A 26,009-nucleotide genomic window follows, 5' to 3' on the forward strand; every position below is an offset into this window, starting at 1 on the left:
CGACTCATGATTGAGCCGGAAGTTCCAAGACAAGGGGGGAATGAAAGGGTGAGGGCTATGCGCTCCCCACCATCTTGCCTGTATCCTCCATGTTGGGGCCACGTGTAGCCTTCTTCCCGGAAGCCAAGGCCTCTGCTGGCCGCGCCCGGGATTTTAAACTAACCAATGACAATCAAGGGAAGTGCACGCCATAGATATGACCACATCCTGTGTAACAAGACCCGGCTCACGCCTGGCCAATCGGCAGGGCCCACAATCCCCTTGCGTCACCCCCCTATTTAAGCCGGATTTTCCCATGGGAGGGCACTCTCTCTTCCTGTCGCCGGGCCAGCCGGGAGCAGGGCCGGGCCGGTCGGGAACGGGGGGTCGGTCTAGCTAGCCCAAAAAAATAAAAGGTCCTTCTGCTGTTGCATCGAACTGGCTCCCAGTGTGGAATTTTTTTTTGAGAATCTTGGAATCTGGGCATAACATTGGCAACAGGGAGAAGGGCACCAGGTGTTAGGATTGTGGGGTCAGACCGGGCTGGGTTCGGCAACCTTGGTACTTGAGTTCTGGCTAGAAAAGAATTCAGAGCCAAGAGTAAGTTTATTTAGAAAGTCACAGAGGTAGACGTGAGTGGTAGGAGAAATGGGCTCAGGAAACAAGTTACAGAGGCAAAGGAAGAGGCCTTGGGGCTTAGGAGAGAGGAAGGTCATGGTAATAGGCCTGGGCAGGGGGTGGGGGGGAAGGGGAGGAGAGGGAGGGGAAGGAGAGAGGAATGGGAAAGGCATGGGTGGGTGTGCTCCTGGGCGGGAGAGCGCTGGGTCCTCCATCCTAACGGTTTCAAGGTGGATATATTAAGAGAGGTCCCCAGGGAGCATCTCCATAGACCAGCGGTTCTCAACCTGTGGGTCGCAACCCCTTTGGGGGTCGAACGACCCTTTCACAGGGGTCTCCTAAGACCATTCTGCATATCAGATATTTACATTACGAGTCATAACAGTAGCAACATTACAGTTATGAAGTAGCAACGAAAATAATTTTATGGTTGGGGGTCACCACAACATGAGGAACTGTGTTTAAAGGGATAGAAGGTTGAGAACCCCTGCCATCGACTATGTCACAGCTTTCCAGGTGTGTCCTTTCAGGATCTCGGTCTCCGCTGATTGGTCAGCACCAGGGCAGGGGTTCTTAGTCAATGCAGCTGGTCCTGGGTCAGGCTTGTCTGGTTTTGCTGCTTTTCTGGGCCCTGAGCTGAAACACAACTGAGGCCTAGATGCATCGATGCGGGTCAGAACCTCATTGTCCTGGGGATTAATGCATAAGGGCTACTCTTTGGCTCCCTTTTTCATTCCCCCTCTAAGGGGGGTTCTAACCCACATGACTAGCAGCATGCCAGGGGAGGGAAGGTGAGGGGAGCTTCCGAACCGCGTGACCAGCAATATGCTCAGGGGAGGAAAGGTTACGTTGGGGGCGAGGCCCTTGTTTTCCCAGTTTCACCCATTGCTAGGCGCCAGGGGCTTCCCACCCGGTGACCTTCTGTACCCGGCCCATCATCCTGGCTCTGCTCATGTCTCTCTAACTGCCGACCACAGAAGTATGGGAATTTTCCTTGTATGAGGATGCAAGCTGATAAAGGGACCAAGGACAAAATTGTGGGGAAACAGGCATGTTTAAGTAGCACCTAGAGAAGTCAGTAAAGGAGACTAAGTAGAGATGGAAAAGCTAGCAACTGCAATCTTGGCTGTTCTAATTATTTAATACCTATACCCCCAGGCTCAGTGAACTGAAAAAATAAAAAAATATTTTCATTATGATAGGACAGATAACATATATTTGCCACCTATCTAGAACATTCTAGTAAATTAGAATTTACTTAGTAAATTCGAGTGAACAGTAAAATTTTAGAAAACCTATTGATTGATTGACCTAATCAGCTAAAATAAACATATCAAATCCAGGTAAGGAGGCTGAGATATGGCTAGATATCTTAGCTTGCTTCCAGCTCTAATCTAAAGTGTTGCCAGAGATTCAAGAAACTCAGAGATGGATTTATTAAATAGAGTTATTCAAGAGCAAATCCTGAAGTAATGATACCTATTTCCTAAGCCTACCCTTCCCCCTTCCTCAGTGAGGACTGACTAGGGACAATCCAAGGTCACAGAGCGGGCACTGGAATGCCCAAGGTCATGAAGGGGCGCTGGCTACCTTTCCAGTCCCCATCATGAGTAGTTTGATTTGTCATTTATGCACTCTGACTGGCGCCGGGTGTCACATCACTAGGTCACTGGGAATGGCGTCCATTTGTGCCTCTCCCAGCCAACCTCTCCTTCCTCTGAACCTGTGAAGTGGCTCATCAAGCACGCGGACTCCCGCATCCCAAAGGCCCAAAGGAACCCCGTCTGCAGTGCGTCTGGGCTCTCTAATGAGGGCCTTTACGGTTCCCTACGCACTCGGGAGCCAGAGACTTTTTTCTACCAGGATTTTTAAAAAGGCAAGAAAAAATAAAAAGAAACCTTTATTTATAAAAAAGCCTAATGTCTTCTTTACAAAGGGCATTTACTTTAAACTATATAATCAAGTAGCACTGGTGTAGGACAAATCAGGAATCGCACCAGCCACGTCGTCTCCTTCACTGGACTCTTGCAAATCCCTGTGCCAGGCACCGTGCTAGTCCCAGTTACACTACAATCCTAGTGAGACATTCCGCGGCGCCGGCGGCAGCGCGAACCCTCCAGCGCGGAAGCTGAGCGTTTCCTTACTGACCCTCGTGACGACCCCGGTGCTGGAAAAAGGCGGACAGCGTGCCCTTTCTTTGGGTTGTCCTGGGGACAAACCGCAAACACTCAGGACACTCTCAACACAGCAGCTTCGCCGCTTCCGGCCCTGGCCCCGCCCCAGCTGCAGGCTCCGCCCCTGGGTTCCCCACCTCCCCAGAAGGCGCCGTGTGCACCGTAGCCCCGCCCCTCTGGCCCTGGCCCCGCCCCAGCTTCAGGCTCCGCCCAGCTGCAGGCTCCGCCCCTGGGTTCCCGACCTCCCAAGCAGGCACCGCCCCTCCGGCCCTGGCCACGCCCCACCTGCAGACTCCGCCCATGGGTTCCCCACGTTCCCAGCAGGCGCCGCGCGCGCCGTGGCCCCACCCCGCCCCAGCGGCGGAGAGAGATGGCGGAACTGGACGTGGGGCAGCACTGCCAGGTGGAGCACTGCCGGCAGCGAGGTGATGGCGGAGTCGGCCCAGCTCTGCCCCACGGACAGTGGCGGCGGGAGGGGGGGCCTGGGCGGAGCTTCTCTGCGGGAGGGGAACCCGTAGCCTCCGTGGCATGGAGCCCGGGAGCTCCTGGAAACACCTGGCGTGCACCTGGGTGTTCAGGGCGCTCGCCGGGAAGTCGCGCCCCCGGAGCATTGCAGCTCCGCTCTGGCCCTGGCACTGCGCCCTCGGGGCCGCCGCTTCTCTTCCCCTAACTTCATGTTTAAGCTGCTACTGTCGGCGAAGGCAGCGGGAGATCAGTGCTAACCTGGGTTCCGGGCCCCTCCTGAGAGGAGCTCTAGGCGGAGGCCCTTGGCTTCACCAGCTTCCCCGGGGGTCTGACACCCCCGGCTGCTCCTCCGGGGGTGCTCTCCCTGCTCAGTCTCACTTGGACTCCGATTGTCGCCAGGCAACCAACACCTACCAGGCAGCTCAGGAGCTAGGACAGCGTCCAGACTGTCGTTAGCGGCATTTAGAGCATTAACAACAGTGTGAGCCGGGAGATCCTGACAGCACAGCCCGTCCGTCCGGCAGCAGCGCGGGCAGTGCGGCCGGCGTTAGGTTTCCCGTCCCCGGAAGGCGTTCCTGAAGCGGACAGCACAGCAGGCGCCGTCCCGGTACCGGGGTTTCTCCCGTGCGCCGTCGCCTGGGGCTCCCACTGCAGGAGGGTGGCAAGTAGGTTGCATCGCTCGTGGCGGCTTCAGGCACTGGTGCAGGTACCCGAGTCACTGTGGAGAGGACTGAGGGTCGGCCCGATTAGTGGGAGCGCCACCGCTGATTAGTGTGCCCCGGTGGGCCGGGGGCGGAGGACAGCTCCCGCCGGGTCCTTGCTGCTGACCCTCGGTGTCCCTCTGCTGCGCCGCCAGCCCTCGCAGCCCCCTCGCACGTCGTGCATGGGAAGCCTGGCCGGGGTTTGCCGGTGAGCTCTGTGTCGCTGCTGTGCCCGGCTCACCCTGCAAGTCCACCTCACCTGCCATGTGTGAGATGGTCGGCTTCCTTGCCCACTCCAGGTGTCTTCTAAAGTGTAAACGTCCGAAACGAGGCCGAGGTCTAGCTCTTGGACTAGAGGACAGCAGTTAGGTTTGGAGTGTGCGTATCCTAAAACTGTTGTTAGCTTCCCGATGGATAGAAAGATGGTGTCCGGTACCAGGAAATTATCCTGATTTCACTCTTCCCCCGAGTCCTCTTGGTTTGTATCTAATGTTTACATGGTCACTGAAAGTCTCAAAATAGCAAACAGGTACAGTTCTTCCAAGTTGAGAAAGACATCAGAAGTTTCTGTTTCTGTCTCATTGAAAAATGTATGCGCACTTTCTTGCTATGAAACGCTCATGGAATCGTGCAGCCAGAACCACAAGGACTGTTCTCAGGGGAAGGAAGAACCAACCGGGTCCTCTTGGCCCACAGCAGAATTACCCAGGGTCTCTTCGGTTATAAGGTCCTTTCTGCGTCAAGTTTAGATAACCTGCAGATTTTGGGGGGAAATTGTAGCTTTCTCTAAAGGGCAGTATCTTCTGTTTTCACTTTGTAAAAGTGGCGTGATTAGATATAGCCAGCCTTACTTTAGCTGTGATTTAATATGAGGTACATTGAAAACATTCTAGAGAGTAACTGATTGTGTCGGTGGTTAATAGTTGTCACATCTGGGAATGGGTACTTCCATGTGCTTTGCAAAAATTCTGTTCCTAATGTAGTTATTTATCTATCTATCTATCTATCTAGTTAGTTAGTTAGTTAATACTAACTTAGTTGTTCCTCAACAGCAAGGAAAAACAATTCAGGATTACATTTTGCAGTATCAATCCACCAATCTATTGAATTTCTGGACTTTCTTTAAAAATATCTCCATCTAGTCATCACAGTATTTTTCTCAGAGCCTATTCAAGACAAATTAATTGTTGTAATTATCTTGGGAATTATAGTTGCTTTCTAACTATTCATACCTTTTATGTATATCATTTGGTTTTTATAATTATCCTGTGAAGTAGATATAGTATATAATATAGATATATATATACACACACATATACATACAGACCTATATACATACTTAATAATAGCTCTGGTTTTGTGTATATATACTATAAAATATATTTATATATAAAATCTCCAAAGCTCTACTGTCAAGTAACTTGCTTAGCATTTCTAAATTACTAAATAGTGGAATCAGAATTGAAACCAGGTTTTTCACTTAAAATGCAGGAAATTTGCAAAATGCAGTCCTCGAAAACAACACCTACTAACTCTGGGAAACAAAAACAACATTTTTTTGGATTTAACATGCTACTCTAAGTAACATTTGTCTCCTGATAACCTAGTAACTTTCTCCCAGGGGACTTGAGGTGGTGATGGCTTTTGTTTACTTGCTACATTAGGATATTGTCAAAAAGGAAAGTTCTCTGAGGAAGGTGGCTCAGTACTTGCAGATTCTTTATGCTTAAGAAAACTAAATCAAAATCAAATACTGACCAGTACATATAACATTTTCCTTCAATTTTAGATTTTCTTCCATTTGTATGTGATGGTTGTTCAGGAATATTTTGGTAAGTTATTTGTTTGTACAGGATTTGAAAGTAACTTTGGTGTTTGTAATATGAGGTTTACTTCTGAACAGCAAAATTATGTAAAATAGCTCTTACTTTAGCCATTGATATTTAATGTTCATTATAGTAAAATGAACACTTGAAAAAAATAGATTAGTCATAGGCTCTGATTACTTGTGCATATATTTAGCTAATCTTCTAACTTCTTAGATGGCATTATCTGTGTGATTTTTCTTTTTTTAAATATATTTTTATTGATTTCAGAGAGGAAGGGAGAGGGAGAGAGAGAGAAATATCAATGATGAGAGAGAATCATTGACTGGCTGCCTCCTGCACCCCCCACCCCTGCCCTCCAAGGGATTGAGCCTAAAACCCTGGCATGTGCCAGGACCAGAATCAAACTGGGACCTCCTGGTTTATACATCGACACTCAACCACTGAGCCACACTGGCTGGGCTGTGTGTGATTTTGTATGTAAAAGTCATATTTGTGCCTTCTAATCACAAGGAGAGAACATGTCCACAATATAAATATGGGAAAAACCCAGTTAATGATTATACTCTTTATTTTAATTAATAAAATGAAAGTAATGCATATTTTAAAATCAGAGCTAGAGCACATTTTTGACCTTTTATTATTGACCAGAGGCCTGGTGCACGAAAATTCGTGCATGGGAGTGGGGGTTGGGGAGGAGTCCCTCAGCCCGGCCTGTCCCCTCTCACAGTCCAGGAGCCCTTGGGGATGTCCTACTGAGGGCTTAGGCCCGTTCCCCGCGGGGAGCGGGCCTAAGCCGCAGTCTGGCCTCCCTCTGCGGGAGGCGACTGGCCAATCAGGAAGGCACTGCCCCCATTACCCACTTGCTGCTGCTGCCTCTGGTCTTCCTCTGCACGAGGCAACTGGGCTGATCACGGGAAGGCGATGCCCCCATCACGCAGCTGCTGCTGCCACTGCCAGCCAGCTGGGGCTGCCTGAGCCTCGGGCCGGCCCTAGCAGCAGCAGACTCCCCTTCCCCTGACACGCCAGTCCCCCCCCCCCCCCCCGCCATGTTTTGGTCTTTTCACACACCTGAAAGCACTCAGAGTAAAGGAGGTAATTTAGAGTGGCAATTTTTTTTCTTCTCATATGGAAGTTGAACAATTGTGTTTGAGGCAATAGATGCTCTATTTTTATATGATAAGCTATTTCAGCTTATCCTTATTTGTAGAGTTCTTAATGTAGCATACATGTAATTAATCTTAAGGATGCTAACAACTGAAATATCTCAGATTATGTTATCCTTACATTATTTGATTGCATTTAAATAAACACTATTTTTTTTAATTATTTAAGCCTTGAGCACAGAAGCAGAGAGTCGCACAGCTGTCCTGAGGTATGTTAATAGTTCTCCTCTCTAATAACTCACATTTGTATTTATGTACTTTCCTTCCAATTTTTAAGAACGTATTTTTATTGATTTCAGAGGGGAAGGGAAAGGGAGAGAGAGATAGAAACATCAATGATGAGAGAGAACCATTGATTGGCTGCCTCCTGCATGTCCCCTACTGGGGAATCGAGCCCTCAACCCTGGCATGTGCCCTGACCGGGGAATTGAACTGTGATCTCCTGGTTCATAGATCAACACTCAACCACTGAGCCATGCCAGCTGGGCTTTCTTCCAATTTTGAAGAGGTTTCAAACCAGCCAGTGTACAGCAGATTAAAATTTGGCATACTAAGCTAATTATGCAAATTATTGTTTTTGCTTTATTTATATTATTTTTCTCAGTTTGTTTTTTAAAAAATTGGTCTACTTGGTATTTTTACTTTTTTAGTCTCATAATTCTATGGGGGTGGGGGGTTCTCTCTTCCTGCAACCAGCGCAGGGAGAGAGAATGCGGGGGTTGATGAATCTTGAATAGAATGCGACGAAGTTTAAGGAAAAATGAAAAAACACAAGACTGAGACAGAAATAGAGAAAGCTGGGCCTGGGTGTGGTGTCTGCCCTCTGATGGAGGGACAGACACCTCTATGGCATTTGCCCTCTCATGGAGGGACAGACAGAGAGAGCGTCAGCACCGCAAGCAGATTTATTTATACTCAAATAACAGGAAGTTACATCACATCTGGGTGGACCTTGACTTCCTGGCGACATCATGAGATCCACCCCCTTAACACTGGGCGGGAAGGTCAAACTGAATGGCGTCCCAATCTCTTGATTAGGTCCGCGCTCAGGGCGTGGCTCTGCCTTTCGCTCTGGGTTTCAGCCGACATATTTAAATCAAGTGTTTTTGCCAGCAGCCCTTAACATAATTCTTAGTTCTTTACCCTCCAGTTCTGTTTGGGTGGCCGCTTGCAGCTGTAGGCTCCCTGTTTGCAGATCTGAAACGGAATTGCCGCCCTCATGCACCCCTGCCAGTTTCCTGCACTTGTTTGTTTGCATGGTGCCTGGTGTTAGGATTTGGTGACAATATATTGTTCTGACTCAGTCAGCCTTAGACCACCCGGAACAAACCTGTGATCGCACAAAGTCCCATTCTAATTCTGACCACATGGAGAGCTTAAAAAGCTGCTGGCGGACAGAAGCCAAAATGTCATCTGTGTTACTGATAAAGGATAAGGAGGATGATGGTCAGGCTCAGTGAGGAGAGCCCAGTAGGTCTGCAGAGAACGCCAGGACTGGGCACACTGCCTGCCCATCCCAGCAGTGCTGGACCCCGCCAGGCCTCCTCCTTGACTCCCAGGTTCAGGTCCAAGGGGAAAAAGAGAAAGCTGGACCCACTGTCTCACATTTGACAGGCAGACAAGTGGCCCTGCCTCCCTCGGGTCAGGAGAGGCGGGAAGTTAAACTGGATTCTCTCCATTTGGAAGGAAGCGTTTGCCTCACACTTTGCAGGGAACACTTATTCCTGCCCACTGTTTGCCAAGCATAAGGATTTTACATCTGTTCTGTCAGTTACAGAAAATTCAGGTTAAATGGTTTCAAAGACTGGCCCTGCGAAGTTTAGGTGATTTATTTGAGGGAACTAAAAATGAATGAATGGTATTACGAAGGGTTAGCTGGGAGGAAAATCTCATTTAGAGTCACAGAAACATGCTGATGTTTTTTATGCAACTTGTAAATCTGCCCTGTGCTTTCCTTTTTCTTATGATACCACTTGATTTTCTTTCAATGTTTCTCACAGAATGTCTCTCAATTGGATCTCAATTAAATAGTGAAGAAAAATCATTTACCTTGAGACTGTGGGAACAAATTTGGAAAAATAGTTAAGTCAATTCCAACAAGTTGCAACTATCATTTATATGGAGGAGTGTCTTTGATTGTGGATTTCAAGCAATTATTTCTCTAAATTCATTCAACTTTAGAAACGTAGTTACTTAATACACCCCCACCCCCCCACCCCCGTTTTCAAAAGTTCTCTGTAAGCCCCTTCATTGTATGAAAGACCCACATTAGTACCTGTTTGTGCTAACCTAAAGAAATCCAAAAGGGATGTTCACTTTTACAAAAAAAGGGGAGAAGGGAAAATAGCATTTAACACTTGTTTTGCAGTGAGCCATTCACTACACAGGCAGCGCACCCCGAGCTGTGAGAGCGGCCCAGCAAGCTCCTTCCCCCGGAATCATGCTCAGCATCTCGGCATTAGGGCTCCCTAGCTTTGAACTGTGTCTGAGCATCTGGGAGACCAATTTTGGGGTCGGGGAACAGGGCAAAAATTTTCCGTGTAAATTAATGGTCATTGCGCCATTTCAGTTTATGAAAAGTTTCATAGGTAGGAATGCTCAGCTACTTTCGGATAGTGGGGGACACCTGTAGTCAAAAGAGCCTGGTTGATCTGGATTTTTTTAATCTTATAAAATCTCATCTTTTTCTGATGTAATATTTGCTGGAAATACAATACTAAACACACCATCATGAACAGTATATCATTAGGAAAACTATCTTTAACCCTCTGTATCACGGATAAACATAATTTTAAGTGTTCATTTATATATACTTAACTACTTAAAATTGGTGTAGAAAATTGGTAGATTTGCCATTGAGGACTGATGTTGCGTGACTACCTGAGCATGTTAGTATGGGGGCATCTTTGTGTTGGACCGTTTACAAAGTAGAAGACTAAAATTGTAAAGAGTGACTCAATAGTCACGGTAACTTGATTTAGAAGATAAATATACCACAGTAGGAAGATTATGAAAATGTAGAATAGTCAACACAATAATCATTTCTCACACAAATATTTACTATAATCTGTTTTGTGGGAGCATCGAAGTTGCTCTTATAAGTTTAAGCAGCAGTAAAATGAATGCTGCCTTTCAAAATAGATTTGTTGACTTATTCTCCATGTGAAATACACCAATTTCTCCTTTTTACATTTTCAGGTGACTGTAGTCAAGGAGAGGCTGAAGTCAGATACACATGCGTCTTACCCATGTGCGTTCAAGGGCTGTGCTGAGAAAGAGCTTTTACCAGTGACCTGTCCTCACTGTGAGAAGAACTTTTGCCTGAGGTGATCACTCAGATCCCCCACACTCTGTGTATCTGTTTAACTTGTATCTGATGCAAATACTTGAACTGGTGTCACTCTTCTGTTGCTCACAGGCACCGTCACCAGTCAGATCATGAATGTGAAAAACTGGAACTCCCTAAGCCTCGCATGGCTGCCACTCAGAAACTTGTTAGAGACATTATTGGCAAGTACCAAGGAAACTGGTTTCATTGCTTTCTGTGTTGTTGTCTACCTATTAGTTCCAAAGCTCCTGCTGCTTATGTCTGCTTCTCAGTATGGAAGGCATTGTTAACAGTCCCGGTGGGCTGAAACTTGCAATCTATTTTGATGATACTCTTGCAACAGTATTTCTCACAAAGCCAGATGTTTTCCTGCTCGGCCACTCAGATCAGCTGGTTAACCATCACAGCTAGAAATAGTTTCACGGAGCTAAAGTGGTGGTTTGTAGTCTCTAAAGACTAAACATTAAGCCTAGTCTGCTGTCCTAAGAATGCTGATACAATCTGAGATACCAGGAAAGAATCTATAATAATAAAAGCATAATATGCTAATTAGACCGGACGTCCTTCCGGTCGACCTTCCGGATGAAGTTGGGTCTGCAAGGGAAGCCCGGGTCCCGGGTGCCTGTCAGTGGCCAGAGGAAAGCCTGGGTCCCGGGTGCCAGAGGGAAGCTGGTGCCGGCAGCCTGGAGAAGGAAGGCCTACTTGTGCACGAAATTCGTGCATCGGGCCTCTAGGATATCTATAAACTAGACCAGTCTCTGCCAACATGTTAGTTCAGCAGAATTTTCATTCTTTTTAAGTACGCTACCTTTAATAAAATCTTCTATAACCAAATCTTAAAGTTCTCTGTGGAAGTGTTAGTGATTAAAGTAAATCAGCTTAAATTAGAAAGAAGCACCATACTAAGGGTTTTGATGTGGAGATTGTCAATATTTTAAATATACCTACACAATATGTTGTCTCTGTAGAGCTCCGTTGTGTGTAGTTTTTGTATGTTTCAGAGCCATAAAAAATTAATCACGGAGTATGGGCTGAGACCATCCTCCACCCCTGTGTCCACCGCAGCCTTGCAGCCAACAGTTCCTTTCAAGGTGCACAAATTCGTGCACGGGGCCCCTAGTAGTTAATAAAAGTCTAGAAAATATAATGTAAACATTATGTGTTTATATGCTTGTTTTTATTTCTTAGATTCCAAGACAGGAGAGACAGCGAATAAGCGACGGAAGGGTGCAAAAAATAGCGCAACAGCTGCGAAGGTAGCACTGATGAAATTAAAGATGCATGCTGATGGGGATAAGTCACTGCCCCAGGTTGGTCTTGGAGACTTTGAAAAACAAAATGTTTACATGTGGTTGAAGCCCCTCTTTACTCCTCCTCCCATCTAGTAACAACTAACCTGAACCTGATGTGTGTCTTTCCTGGTGTTACAGGTGTGTAGCTACATAAAAAATGGTACATTGTTTTGTGAGATTTTCACTTTATAGAAATGGCAGGGAGTCATACGTATCCTTCCTCAGCTCTTTTTTTTTTTTTTCACTTGGCATCATGTTTTTAGCATTTATCCATGTTGACACATTTGGTCTAATTTGTTCATTGTGATAACTGCATATCCCATAATATGAATATACCACATTTATTCATTCTCATGATGAACAATATTCAGAATTTTTCCAAGTTTTTTTGCTATTATAAACTGTTCAAAGGTGACTGTCCTTGTGTGTATATGGAAATGTCTCACTAGGACAGTTCCTTTAAAAAGCCATAATGTCAATTGTATTTTATACAGCAACCCAGTACATACATACATAGATATATGCATATATACCTTAACACAGTTTCACCTAACCTTACACTGGTATTTTCTAATTCTATTTTGTTTTAAAGAGTATTGATTTTATAACTCCTGAAGGATTGAGGCCCTCAGATTGAAAAATGCTCCCCTGGGGAAGATACGGAGAAATAGAAAAGCTGGGTCCTGGGCTTTGCTTATCCTCAGGTTTCCTGGATGCTGTCAGCTTTGTGCTCAGTGGTTGTGCTAATTTTTCATCTGAGGGTTTCAGGGTTTCTTGCCAACACTGGGTGTTATTCATTGTTACCAAACTGATAGATATGAAGTTATGTCTCACTGAAGTTTAAAGTTAAATTTCCCTTTTGACAATTAAGGTTCAGTTATTTTGCATGAGTTTATTGGCTATTGACTTTCTTCTGTGAATTATTTGTTCATATCCTTTGCCTATTTTTTCTGTTGGGTTGTTGCACTTTTTTTTTACTCTAGATCAGTGGTTCTCAACCTTCCTAATGCCACAACCCTTTAATACAGTTCCTCATGTTGTGGTGACCCCCAACCATAAAATTATTTTCGTTGCTACTTCATAACTGTAATTTTGCTACTGTTATGAATCATAATGTAATTATATATGTGTTTTCCGATGGTGACCACTGTGAAAGGGTCGTTCGACCCCCAAAGGGGTCGAGACCCACAGGTTGAGATCCGCTGCTCTAGATGTTCCGCATTTTTTTTACTATATGTGTTGCACATTTCCTCTCTCAGTTTGTGGTTTGTCTTCTCTTTGTTTTTTATGAGTGGTCCAGACTTTTAAAATTTTAATATGTTCAAATTTATTAGTGATTTCTCTAAGATTTGTACTTTTCAAAATAAATTGTTTAAGATATTTTCTTACATTTTCCTTTAAAAGCTTTATTTTATTTGCTTATTTTGTGTAGCTCTTTATTGCATTTAATTATAAGTAGAAGTAAAGATTTACACACATACACATATCTGAATGGATTACCTATGGTCATAACATAAGGCACTGAGAGTTCATCCTTGTAATTACACCTCAGTCACCTACCATGTAGTACACATGGGACTAGTTTGGGACTGTCCATTTTTGCATCAATATCAAACTGGCTTATTATCATAGCTGTGTAAGAAGTAGGACACGTTTCTCCACCTTACTTTTTGCTTTCAGCTGTGTTTATTCTTGGCTCTTTATTCTTTTGTAAAAATTGTAGGATCACTTTGTCCTGTTCTATGAAATTGTGCTTGATAGGAATTATACTGAATTTTCTATTAGAACGGTTTAGCTTTTTAGAATTTTTTTTTTTAATATATTTTATTGATTTTTTTACAGAGAGGAAGGGAGAGGGATAGAGTTAGAAACATCCATGAGAGAGAAACATCAATCAGCTGCCTCCTGCACATCCTACACTGGGGATGTGCCCGCAACCAAGGTACATGCCCTTGACCAGAATCGAACCTGGGACCCTTCAGTCCACAGGCCAACGCTCTAGCCACTGAGCCAAACTGGTCAGGGCGCTTTTTAGAATTTTGACTCTTCTCATCCCATCCATGTTTGTGGTGTATTGTTCCAATTTTTCTTTAGGTCTTCTTTTCTGTCTTTAAATAACATCTGTAATGCTTACCATTCATATCTATATGTCTTTTCTTAATTATATTCTTAGATTCTTCCTAATTTTTGCTGCCATTGTAAATAATAATTTTTAAAAAACTTAACGCTTCCTTAATTGGTTATGCTGGTTGTTGTTTGTTGTCCTGTCCTGCAAAGAAACCTCTCATTGTTCCCATGGTTTATAGGCTTTCTGGGATGTTTTCATGCAGTTACATTTTCTGCAAATGACAGTTTTGTGTTTTGGTGTTTCTTTTCCTCAAATTTTCTTTCCTCTTACTCCTGCTTTTCATCATTATTTGTCTTAATGCATGGGTTGATCTCTACAGAACAGGACTGAATAATATGGGTGACAGCAGGCATCTTCATCACAGTTCTGACTTTAATCCACATGAGTCTGAAGTTTCAACATTAAATATTATCTTTATTGTAGGTTGTTCATAGTTGCCTTTATCAGATTAACAATATTTCTTTCTATTCCTAGCTTACTAGAAATTTATGTCATGAATACTTACTAAATTTTTCTGTGGGTTTTTTCCCTACATCTAATAAGATGATCATGTTGATGTATTTTTTTGTTATTGTTTTTCCTTATCTGTGTGATAAATTATGTTGATTGATTTTCTGTTGTTGAATCACCCACATTTTCTGGGATAAACCACTTGACTTTGGTATATAATTCTTTTAAAATGCACTATTACATTGATTTTCTAATATGTTACTTAGTAATATTTTGTGCCATTAGTAGCCAGATTATACTTATAAAATTAGTTGAGTAGGTTTCCCTCATCTATTCTTTGAAATAGTTGTAGAAGGTGGGATTCTTTGTTGTTGAAGCTTTGGTAATGGTTATTACAGCCTTTTTGAAAAAGCAGAGAATATCTAACATGATTCAAAATGTTAAATAGTTCTTGGTTTATTTGGATAATCTGTTGGTTCTGAAATAAATGCTGGTAAATAATACTTTTCTTAAAATTCCTGATGTAGATTCTCCTGTTTATTATTATAAAGTTGTTCAACTTATTCTCTTAAATAAGAGAATTCCAGAATCTCTACTGTGTCTTTAGTCATTCCATTTCATTCTTAATATTTTTTCATTTGCATCTTTCTTTGTTTTCTCCTTGGCCAGTCTTCCTAGATGTTTGTGTTTATTTTATTTATTTATATTTTAGTCTTTTCAAAGAAACATATTTTGGTTTTATTGTCCTCTGTATTGTTGCTTTGCTTTCTTTTTCACCAAACTCTGGGTGTCCTTTTTTCTTTGTTCATATTTTTTCTGATGTACTTTTTTCATCTTTTCTCATTCAATGGTGAACTTATCTGTATTTCAACCTACTTGTTTGGGTGTGTTTTTCAGGTAACTTTAATTTGATATAGTTGCAAACACAAAATAGTAGCAAGAATAGTACAAAGAAATTTTCCATATTTTTTACCCAAATATACCAGTTAATTACATTTTGCCCTTACTTGCTTTATCATTTGCAGTCTCTCTCTTTGTACATATGTCTACACATGTGTACCTGTGTTTGTATGTGTGTGCATACTAATTTTTGGTTTACTTATGTATTAGTTTCTGAGACAGGTTTGTTAAAATCTCCTGGAGCTGTGGTTTTGTCAGGGTTTTTCTTGTAATTCTAATGGTTTTGCTGAGTTGCATATTATCAGATGTATGGAATTCTCCATTATTATATCTCCTTTATGAATTTTGCCTTTAATGCTATTTTGAATTATAATAGTACTAGGGGCCCAGTGCACAAATTCGTGCACCTTGAAAGGAACTGTGGGCTGCAAGGCTGTGGTGGGCACAGGGGCGGGTCTCGGCCCATCCTCCGCGCCCCCGCCTAGCCCCTCTTACCGCAGCCCACGGTCCCTTGTCTGCCGGAAGTCCCACTCCCGCTGCTGCCACTCCCATCCACTGATGGCACGGAGCAATTGGGGCCAGTGCCATCAGCGGGTGCGAGCAGCGGCTGCTGCCCTGATCGCCCCTCAGGAGCAGGGGGAGGTGGAGAAGCCCTCACGGGCGATCAGGGCTAGCAGCCACCGCTTGCACCCACTGACAGCACCGAGTGATCAAGACTGGAGCTGGGTGCTGGCAGCAGGTGTGAGTGGAGGCTCCGCTGCCAGCAGCAGGTGCAAGTGGGGCGGGTGCTGGCAGCAGGTGTGAGCTTCCGGCAGGACCACAGTGCACGGGAGAAAAGAATTTTCAGTAACCACCAGAGGCTCGCCCTGATGACAGCGACTGGTGCCCCGCCTTGGTCTGGCGCCCCCACTTACCTGCTCCACCATCCCGCCGCGGCCAGTGCCTGCCATGTTCCGTGCTCTCCCACCTGCTGCCAATGCCCACCATGTTCCACATGTGCCCCCTGGTGGTCAGTGCACGTCATAGCGACCAGTTGTTCAGTTGTTCCGCTGTTTGGTCTATTTGCATATTAGGGTTTTATCCTATCTAATAATAGACAAACATGGTAATTGACCGTACCTTCGCTACGCCTCCCATTGACTAATCAGCATGATATGCAAATTAGCTACCAACAAAGATGGCGGCTAATTTGCATACTGTAGGCAGGGTGGTGGCGAGCCCCCAGCACACTGCCATCCAGGGCAGGCCCGCCCCAGAAGCCCCAGCAGCAGGCCTGCCTTGCCGCCAGGGACCAGATTGGCAGGTCCCGGGAGGCAAGGCAGGCTGGCCCCAGAAGACCCAGAAGCCACCTGATCTGGTAGTAACTCTATCAGTAAGCACTTTGAAAGTCAGTGGCATAAATGCACCAATTAAAAGAAAGATTATGAGGGAGAGACCAAGATGGCGGCATAGGTAAACACCTGAGATTGCTGCCGCAAACAACCACTTCAAAAATACAGCTAAAAGACGGAACGGACATCACCCAGAACCACAGGAAGGCTGGCCGAGGACAGACTCTTCAACTAGAAGGAAAGACAACAGCATACCGAGGCTCAGAAGAGGCGCAGTGTGGAAAATTTAAAGGTGTGGAGGTGCGCGCGAAAAGCGGGCTGGTGGCTGAGTGCGCGGTTGTCGTTTTCAATCAGGAGGGAGTCTCAGACTCTGAGCTCCAGATCCGGGAGAGTCTCTAGGGACTCAGACTCAAACGGGAGAAGCGGGAGTGTCTGGCATCAGTTGAAACGTGAGGGCAGCCTTCTCTCCGAGATTTGCAGCCGTTGCTGGGGTTCTGAGAAGCAGAGCCTCTGGGAACGAGACTGAGAGCAGCCATAATTGCTCCCTCCGCCCGCCCTGTTGAGCCCGCCCCGCCCAAGCCCTGCACAGAGCCATTTGCCGGATCGCCTCAGGCAAAGGCTAGATTAGCACCTCCCCAGAGGACAGAAGTTTTCCCACAGCTGATTCTCACAGCCAGTCGGCCTGGTGGTCAAATCCCTCTAGTATTAACTACAACAATCAAGGCTTAACTAGAACAAGACTGCGCACAAAGACCACAAGGGGTTGCACCAAGAAAGCATAAAAGTTGCGGAGACAAAATAACATGACAGAAATGGAGGATATGGAGCTAAAAAACGCAATTTTGAGGGCTTGCAATAATGTGCTAGAAGCAGCCAATAAACTTGATGAGAGACTCACAAAAACTAATGAGACCCTCGATGCTATGATAAAGAACCAACTAGAAATTAAGCATACACGGACTGAAATAAAGAATATTATACAGACACCCAATAGCAGACCAGAGGAGCGCAAGAATCAAGTCAAAGATTTGAAATGCGAAGAAGCAAAAAACACCCAACCGGAAAAGCAAAAGGAAAAAAGAATCTGAAAATACGAAGATAGTGTAAGGAGCCTCTGGGACAGCTTCAAGCGTACAAATATCAGAATAATAGGGGTGCCAGAAGATGAGAGACAGCAAGATATTGAAAACCTATTTGAAGAAATAATGGCAGAAAACTTCCCCCACCTGGTGAAAGAAATGGACTTACAGGTCCAAGAAGCACAGAGAACCCCAAACAAAAGGAATCCAAAGAGGACCACACCAAGACACATCATAATTAAAATGCCAAGAGCGAAAGACAAAGAGAGAATCTTAAAAGCAGCAAGAGAAAGAGACTCAATTACCTACAAGGGAATACCCATACGACTGTCAGCTGATTTCTCAACGGAAACTTTGCAGGCCAGAAGGGAATGGCAAGAAATATTCAATGTGCTGAATACCAAGAACCTACAACCAAGATTACTTTATCCAGCAAAGCTGTCATTCAGAATTGAAGGTCAGATAAAGAGCTTCACAGATAAGGAAAAGCTAAAGGAGTTCATCACCACTAAGCCAGTATTATACGAAATGCTGAACGGTATCCTTTAAGAAGAGGAAGAAGAAAAAGGTAAAGATACAAATTGTGAACAACAAACATGCATCTATCAACAAGTGAATCTAAGAATCAAGTGAATAAATAATCTGATGTACAGAATGAACTGGTGGTTATAATGAATCAGGGACATAGAAAGGGAATGGACTGACTATTCTTGGGGGGGGGGAAGGGGAATGGGAGATGCGGGAAGAGACTGGACAAAAATCGTGCACCTATGGATGAGGACAGTGGGTGGGGAGTGAGGGCAGAGGGTGGGGTGGGAACTGGGAGGAGGGGAGTTATGGGGGGGAAAAAAGAGGAACAAATGTAATCTGAACAATAAAGATTTAATAAAAAAAAAAAAGAAAGATTATGAGGGTGAATCAAAAACAAAACCCACTTTAAATATAAAGACACATATAGATTAAAAGTAAATGAATTAAGCTGCAGCCTGTTTTGCTCAGTGGATAGAGCATTAGACCATGGACTGAATGGTCCCAGGTTTGATTCCAGTCATGGGCATGTACCTCAGTTGCTGGCTTGATCCCCATTCCCTATCAAAGCATTTGCAGGAGGCAACCAATCAATGTGTCTCTCCCTTTCCCTTCACTCTCTCTAAAATTCAATGAAAAAATATCCTTGGGTGAAGATTAACAAAAACAAAGTAAATGGATTAAGTAACATTAAAGAGATTATAAGAAAAATATATTCCAAATTTTATTAGTTGTATAATGGTTATGTTTAAATTATTAACACCTAAGAAATTGGGTGAAGGGTACATATAATATGCTGTAGTATTTTATAATTTTTTTACATGTATGAGATTGTTTCAAATTAAAATATTAAAAAATTAAAAATTAATAAAATATTAATTGAAATGTGTATGCATTACATGAAAAATCTCCTAATTGCTTCTAGCATAATTTATTAAATTGTGCTAAAATTTACAAGGGTTCAATTAAAAAATATCTTAATTTTAAATTATATAATAGAAAATATATAATAGTGCAGTTATAAGCACTTATCTGAAAATAAACATTTAAAGAAGTGAATTTACAGAAGGGATTAGCCAAAGAAAATATATGCACAACCCATGGACACAGACAACAGTATGGTGATGGCCAGAGAGAAGTGGGGGGCAAGAGCTGGGTAGAGGGGACAAACGGGGGGAAATAGGGACATCCTATATAATAATAACAAAAGGCTAATATGCACATTGACTAAACAGCAGAATGACCGGTGGCTATGATGCGCACTGGCCACCAGGGGGCAGATGCTCAATGCAGGAGCTGCCCTCTGGTGGTCAGTGCACTTCCATATGGGTAGTGCCACTCAGCCAGAAGCTGGCTCATGGCTGGCCAGTGCAGAAGTGTTGGCAGGAGCCTCTCCCACCTCTGTGGCAGCACTAAGAATGTCCAACTAACGGTTTAGACCTGATCCCTTGGGGGCCTAAGCCTTTCGTCGGACATCCCCCGAGGGCTCCCTGGCTGCCAGAAGGATGTCTGACTGCAAGCTTAGGCCTGCTCCCCTGGGGAGTGGGCCTCAGTCGACAGGTGGACATCCCCCAAGGGGTCCTGGACTGTGAATGGGTGCAGGCCAGACTGAGGGACCACCCCCCCGGAGTGCACAAATTTTTGTGCACTGGACCACTAGTATATATAGATTGTTTCACTAGTTTTCTTTTGGTTAAGATTTAACTATTATGTCTTTTTTCATCACGTTATGTTCAACTTTTCTGTGTTGTTTTGTTTTAGGGTGTCTCTTGTAAGCAGCATATAGCTGGACTTTGTTTTTTTAATCCAGTTTGATAGTATTCCTCTTTTATAGGTGAGTTGAATCCATTTATATATATTGTGATCACTGATACATTTGAATGTATTTCTTCCATCTTATGATTTTTGCTCATCATCCTTATTTCTCTTTCCTGTCTTCTTTTGTATTGATTGGATTTTCTATGTTTTCTTGTATTCTACTCTTTTAGAAACCATTGATTGTATTCTTCTTTTAGTGATTATCCTTAGTATTTTTCTTTTTAAAAATCTTTTTTTAATGTTTTTAAATTTGCAAAGGTAGTACACAGTTTTAGCAAGAGTAACTATTAAGAAATGTGTAAAGGAAAAAATCAAACTTCTTTAGGATTCATACTGGATTTGCATTACATGTTATTTACCAGTTTTGAGAGAAATAATGTTTTTATTTCGTGGCCTTCCTATCCAGGAGCCTTATGTGTCCTTCCAGTTATTCAGATCATATTTCTTGTCTTGTGTAACATGCTTGTCTTCATTTAAGTCTCATTCCTTATTTATTTTCATTTCAAATTATTTTTGGGGTTTATTTCTGTTGTGAACAAAATATTTGTGTCCACCTCTATTTTCAGGTACTTACTGCTAATATAGAGAAAAGAGTCTTGATTTCTGTATATTCATCTGATTCAGCCACATCATCAAACTCTTATGATTAATTTTAGAAGTTTCTTTTTTACCATTAGTGCCTTTGATTTCCTAGATATGCAGTCATACCCCATTAGCAGGATAGCTTTTATTTTATAACTAGAGTCCCGGTACACGAATTCATGCACTGGTGGGGTCTCTTGGCCTGGCTGGCGATCAGGGCCATTGGGGCCATCTCGCCCAGTCTCAATCGGGCCGGCTGGCTGGGGGGAGGGACTGTGGGAGGTTGGCTGTGGGAGCGCACTGACCACCAGGGGGCAGCTCCTGCGTTGAGCGTCTGTCCCCTGGTGGTCAGTGTGTGTCACAGCGACCTGTCGTAATGATTGCTTAGGCTTTATATATATAGGTAATTATATTAGTTATTTCATTTTCTTATTCTACATTATCTAGAACAGCAGCTCTCAACCTGTGGGTCGCGACCCCTTTGCGGTTGAACGACCCTTCCACAGGGGTCGCCTAAGACCATCCTACGTATCAGATATTTACATTACGATTCATAACAGTAGCAACATTACAGTTATGAAGTAGCAACGAAAATGATTTTATGGTTGTGTCACAACATGAGGAACTGTATTTAAAGGGCCAGAAGGTTGAGAACCACTGATCTAGAATCTCCAATATAATGTATTATAGTAATGGTGATAACAGGCTTGTGTTTATATTTTTATTTTTTATGTATAAAAGTAAAAACCGCCCTAACCGGTTTGGCTCAGTGGATAGAGCGTCGGCCTGCGGACTGAAAGGTCCCAGGTTCAATTCTGGTCAAGGGCATGTACCTTGGTTGCGGGCACATCCCCAGTAGGGGGTGTGCAGGAGGCAGCTGATCGATATTTCTCTCTCAGCAATGTTTCTAACTCTCTACCCCTCTCCCTTCCTCTCTGTAAAAATCAATAAAATATTTTTTTTTTTAAAAAGTAAAAACCAATTTTCCTCTTTAAAGTTACTTGGTATTACATCCTCTCAAATAGCACAAGGAGCTTGACATGCCTATCCACTCGAATGTCTCCCATCCATCATCTTTGTTCACATGTAAAGATTATTGTCATCAATACCTATGTAAATCTACAAATTTTTTTTAGTTTCTTCTTTCCTTAGGACTTACATTTATTTTTCTGAATTCCATTCTTTAGTGATTCATTCAGAGTCTGTGCAGGTAAACTCTTTTCGTCTTTCTTGTCTGAGAGTGCTCTATTTTACCTTCGCTCGAGCTGCTTGTCTATTAGACTCTCACTTCCTCGGATCTACGTACGTGCGGTGGCTTCTGTGATCTGTTATAGGGGAAATATGTGCTGTCTCTTGATTTTCATTGCTATATGGGTAACTGTCTTTTTAGTGGCTTTTAAGACTTTACCTGTGGTGTTTTTCAATTTCAGTGCAATGTTTCTGGGCATTGATTTATTTTAATTGCCCATCTTGGCCCTTGAGATACATTTAAAATTTTAACTTATGTCTTCACTTTTAGAAGATTATGTCATTTTTCTCTGACTATTGCTCCTCCATCATCTCTTCTCTTCTGAAACTCTTGTTAGTTTCAGACCTATTTGGAGACATATAGTTTCTATCTTGCTGTCTCCTTGTGCTACATTCTAGATGACTTCCTCAACTCCATCTCCCTATCAAGTAAGCCTTTTTATGGAAGGTTAGAGAAATTTTATCCTGTTTGAACTTTTAATTTCAGAAACTGTGGGTTTTTTTATGTTTATATTTCTTATTAGCTATTTATAGCTTCTTATTTTATTTCTGACTGTTTTGGTTTCATAACTTCTTGTTCCTTTTTTATGGGTATTATCCCTTAATTTGTCTCATTTTTAAATGTCTTTTTCACACTTAGTTATTTTCATCCTTGGTTTGCTATGAAATTTCAATTTACAGATTGTGTATGTTGGTCTTGAATAGGAACTCCCTTCTGGTCTCTCTGCCCACTCACCTTTCTGCATTTCTGTTCCATTTGTGATCTTCAAGCATATTTATCTTTTTTTTAGGTGAGTCTATATTTTTTTAATATCCTCTTTTTATATTTATACTCTGATTACTTTGATTTTATAGAGTTGGCCCAGAGTTTGAACTTCCAATGATTTCTTATTTTTTCTTTTAATTCTTGTTATCTGTAATAACACACTCCACTGGTCTTCAACAAATCTAAGTTCTTTGGTGCTAGGAATGGTCTTGAATCTAATGTTTCCTAAAATAATTGTAATCTTTTCTCTGCGACTTAGAGATTCTCCTCTTATGCCAACAATTTCATTGTGACAGGAATTGGTCTGTAAAGCCAACTCTTTTTAAAGCAATTTTTAGGAATCAATGAACACCTTTGCTTTTACTCTTTTTTCCCTCTGCATTTATTAACTTAGCATGAAAATACAATATGAGGAAACATATAGGGTATAGAATCCTGGAGGGACCATCCAAATCTTCTATGAAACTTGTCTATTTTTTCTTTCTTTTTTTCTAGCTTCTTTATTCTCAAAAGCCCTGCTATCTCTAAAACATTGTCTTTCATGTAGGAAGATGTGTTTCATGTTTCAGGGATCTTTCATTTGCAAACGACAGAAACTTGATACCAACTAGCTTAATGAAAACAGTTTTCCCCTCGGTGTGATGGTAGTGGCATTGATCTGGTCACCAGGATGACTGAGTTCCAGGACCCAGATGCATTAGAAAGAGCCCATTGTGTCCTTGACTTCCCTCTGTGTTGGGCCCATTCTTTCCCATCCCATGGGATTTTTTCCACGTTGGTTCAGGAATGGCTGAGGGGCCTGGGCGATAGCTGTAGGCAAGTCTTATTTAATTCAATAAGCCCTAAAATCTCAGGAGAAAGAGCTGCCCTTTCCACCCCAGCGTTTGAATGTAAAATCCCCGGAAAGACCTTAGTTGATTTACCTGAGGTCACATAACCCGTTTTAGCACAGGTCACCCTGGCCAGGCCCTCTACCCATGCATTCAGGTGGCTGCTGGGCGACTCTGACTGGTACTCCCACCACCAGTTTTACCATCAGAGGGCAGTCCCTCGCTGACCAGGAGAAGAGTGGAAGTGACAAAAACAGATGTCTCATTCATGTATGTAATCTGTTGTAACTGTTTTGTTCCTACAGACGGAAAGAGTCTACTTGCAGGTTTTCTTGCCCCAGGGGAGCAAAGAGAAGAGCAAACCCATGTTCTTCTGCCAGCGCTGGAGCGTTGGGAAGGTCATCGACTTTGCAGCTTCTTCAGCCAGTCTCAGAAACGACAACAACAAGTCCACAGCCAAGGTACCAGCGGGTCGTAACAGCTCTGCCTAGGGGTTTAGGCTATGCTACACACGCATGTTTGTTACGCTACATTGTGCTTCGTTTCTCTCTCAACAGAAGTTAAGGCTCTGTCACATGACTTCTGGAGAAGCGTTGCCCTTGGACCACACGCTGGAAGCCTGGATGGCCAGGGAGGACTGTCCCTTATACAACGGCGGCAATGTTGTCTTGGAGTATCTTAGTGAGGAAGAACAGTTTTTAAAGAATATCGACTCTTACTTGGAATAGTCATTCAGGGATTCAATCCAGGAATCATGAGGAAAAGTCTCTGTGAAGTCAGTTTCTTTTATTACAAATACTATAAGTATTTTTTTAAGTTGCTCTTATATTTTTTTCATTATGTCATATGTCCCTGATCAGTTTTCTATAAATTTAATTTAAATTTTTTGTTTTAAAGTTTAACTATGAATTGACAGCTATTAGCACATTATCGTGTTTAATTAGCTTTTGTTAAGTGTGTTGCTCGTGGGGCTGTGAGCTGTCGTTTGACTGCGACTGCTCTGTGTCACCTTGACTCCAGGATCCATGCTGAGTGTTCCGATGTCCCTTTTGGGACGTTGCCGTTCTGTGCAGAGGAAGAAAGATGCTCTGCAGGGTACGTGTATCTCTTGCTTTGAGCAGGTAACATGCAAGCGTAGCACCATGGTGCCGGGAGTGTAGCTGCTCCGTGTGCCTGCACCATGGCGTATGCATTGATGTGTGTACGTGACTCGGGAACTGCGGGCTTGTCTCATTCACTCTTCCGAGTTTCTGGATGAGGAACCTCAGGCCTGGGGAGGAGAAGTGCTTTTGCTGCTGTCACCTACCTGCTGTGGGGCATGGCTCTGACAAAGGCTCTCTTCCTGGGCGTCACCACCTGTGTTTGTTTGTGGGCATGGATTCAAATGAGAAGAAAGATGGCGCAGCTCAACTCGATGGCAGTCTCTTCTACCCACCAAAGCGAAGTGCATGCCAAGAGTGACTACATTGTACCCTCAACAAAGGACTACTGTATGGAGGGAACAGAAATTATTTCTGTTTGTTTTTTGTCCCTTTTCTATTTTAATTGTCATGGACTTGCAGAGTGGCTTTAGGTTTAATTAAAGGAATGAATTCGGAATGTTCATTTCATCTCTAATTTTTCGTCGTATAATTTTCATGCTAAGAATGGAGATAGCTTCTGACTTTCATCAGCTGCTTATATCATTTATTAGTGTGATTATTTGAGTACCTACAAGGATAAGGATTTGATTCTAGTTTCCATGGTAACTACAGTGCAAAGCTGTGTGACAAGTACCAAATGAACAGATGGATAGTAAGTATAGCTGTGTTCCAACAGCTCTTTTTCACAAACTGTATGACCAGAAGTAGAAATAATCCTTAAATCTATTCCCAGACACCAGAAAGTTTTCATACACACGAATACCTTAGCATGTGCCACAATTACTCGCACGTGCCGGGGATCAGCACACGTCTCATGACTCAGCTGAGGCTAAACATGGGAGAGAAAGTCCCAGTGGGGCTGAGCGGAGGGCAGGGAGGGCAGCAGGAACTGAGTTACGTGGAGGCGAAGGCAGAGCTGTCAGTGATCAGACGGGAAGGGGAGCCAGGGCGCGGAGGGAAGGACTGGTGTCAGTCGGCATCCGCGTCTGGTGAGGGAGGTCAGTTTCCAGATAGGGGGCCAGCTTCTGGAAGGCACAGGTACCAGCCTCCTCAGAGGCTCCAGGGACGGGGCTCCAGTATGAGCCCCTAAAGACACAGGGCGAGAGAAGCCCGAGCTTCGCACTTCAAATGACTGACAAGACAGCTTTCTCGGCGTTGTTGTGGGGCTCTCTGTTGAGTGTGCGCAACGAAATGTTAGGTTTTGACTGTTCCCACCCGACCCTAGTATCTTTCCACCTCTTGCAGACGACTAGAATTGTAAGTAGGAAACCCACAAACAGCTTTAAATTCCGATACTGTCGCTGTAACAACAGAAGGGTACAGATGAGCGCCAGTTGAAATGTCATTAGCCAGTAAAGGCGTGTGGCGGATAGATCATTACGCTTTTCTGGACATGTCGGTTTTATTCCCCACAGATCTTCGGCCAGGGGAGGGCCAGAGGGCCAGGTGAAGGGAAAGGGTGCAGACAGCAATCAGGAAGACAAAAGGTCCCTTCCTCACACCTGTGACCTGGGCAACTAAAACTGGGAGCTAAAATACTTGCTCACATACTGTACACATGGCTTTGGTTTTATGAAGTTTCTGTTTTATTTTTGTCTTTTTAAACTAGGAATGTTCTCTGGGAGTTTAACTGAGATATCAGAAACATTAGTTCTGTT

General features: G+C 43.6%; 1 protein-coding gene across 2 annotated transcripts; it reads left to right on the forward strand.

Moving 5' to 3' along the window:
* The first annotated feature begins 3,121 nt into the window (after window positions 1-3,121).
* ZFAND1 (zinc finger AN1-type containing 1) lies at window positions 3,122-24,812 on the forward strand. 2 transcript variants are annotated; one of them, XM_070392209.1, is made up of 8 exons: window positions 3,122-3,196; window positions 5,727-5,769; window positions 7,099-7,138; window positions 10,128-10,255; window positions 10,348-10,439; window positions 11,446-11,567; window positions 23,515-23,670; window positions 23,767-24,812. In XM_070392209.1, the coding sequence occupies exons 1-8, from the start codon at window positions 3,142-3,144 to the stop codon at window positions 23,935-23,937; spliced, it is 807 nt and encodes a 268-aa protein (XP_070248310.1). In that variant the 5' UTR covers window positions 3,122-3,141; the 3' UTR covers window positions 23,938-24,812. The 2 variants fall into 2 exon arrangements, with proteins under 2 accessions (XP_070248310.1, XP_070248311.1); XM_070392210.1 differs by having other exon boundaries at window positions 11,446-11,513.
* The last annotated feature ends 1,197 nt before the right edge of the window (window positions 24,813-26,009 follow it).

Source organism: Myotis yumanensis, unplaced genomic scaffold (genome assembly GCF_028538775.1).
Source record: "Myotis yumanensis isolate MYYU_CA2020_CCGP unplaced genomic scaffold, mMyoYum1.0.hap1 SCAF_15, whole genome shotgun sequence".
NCBI lineage: Eukaryota > Metazoa > Chordata > Mammalia > Chiroptera > Vespertilionidae > Myotis > Myotis yumanensis.

Coding starts and splice junctions, on each gene's coding strand:
- ZFAND1 (XM_070392209.1), top strand. CDS start 3,142: ATGGCGGAACTGGACGTGGGGCAGCACTGCCAGGTGGAGCACTGCCGG. Junction 10,440..11,445: donor ACTTGTTAGAGACATTATTG/GCAAGTACCAAG, acceptor TTTATTTCTTAG/ATTCCAAGACAGGAGAGACA. Junction 11,568..23,514: donor GGGATAAGTCACTGCCCCAG/GTTGGTCTTGGA, acceptor TTGTTCCTACAG/ACGGAAAGAGTCTACTTGCA.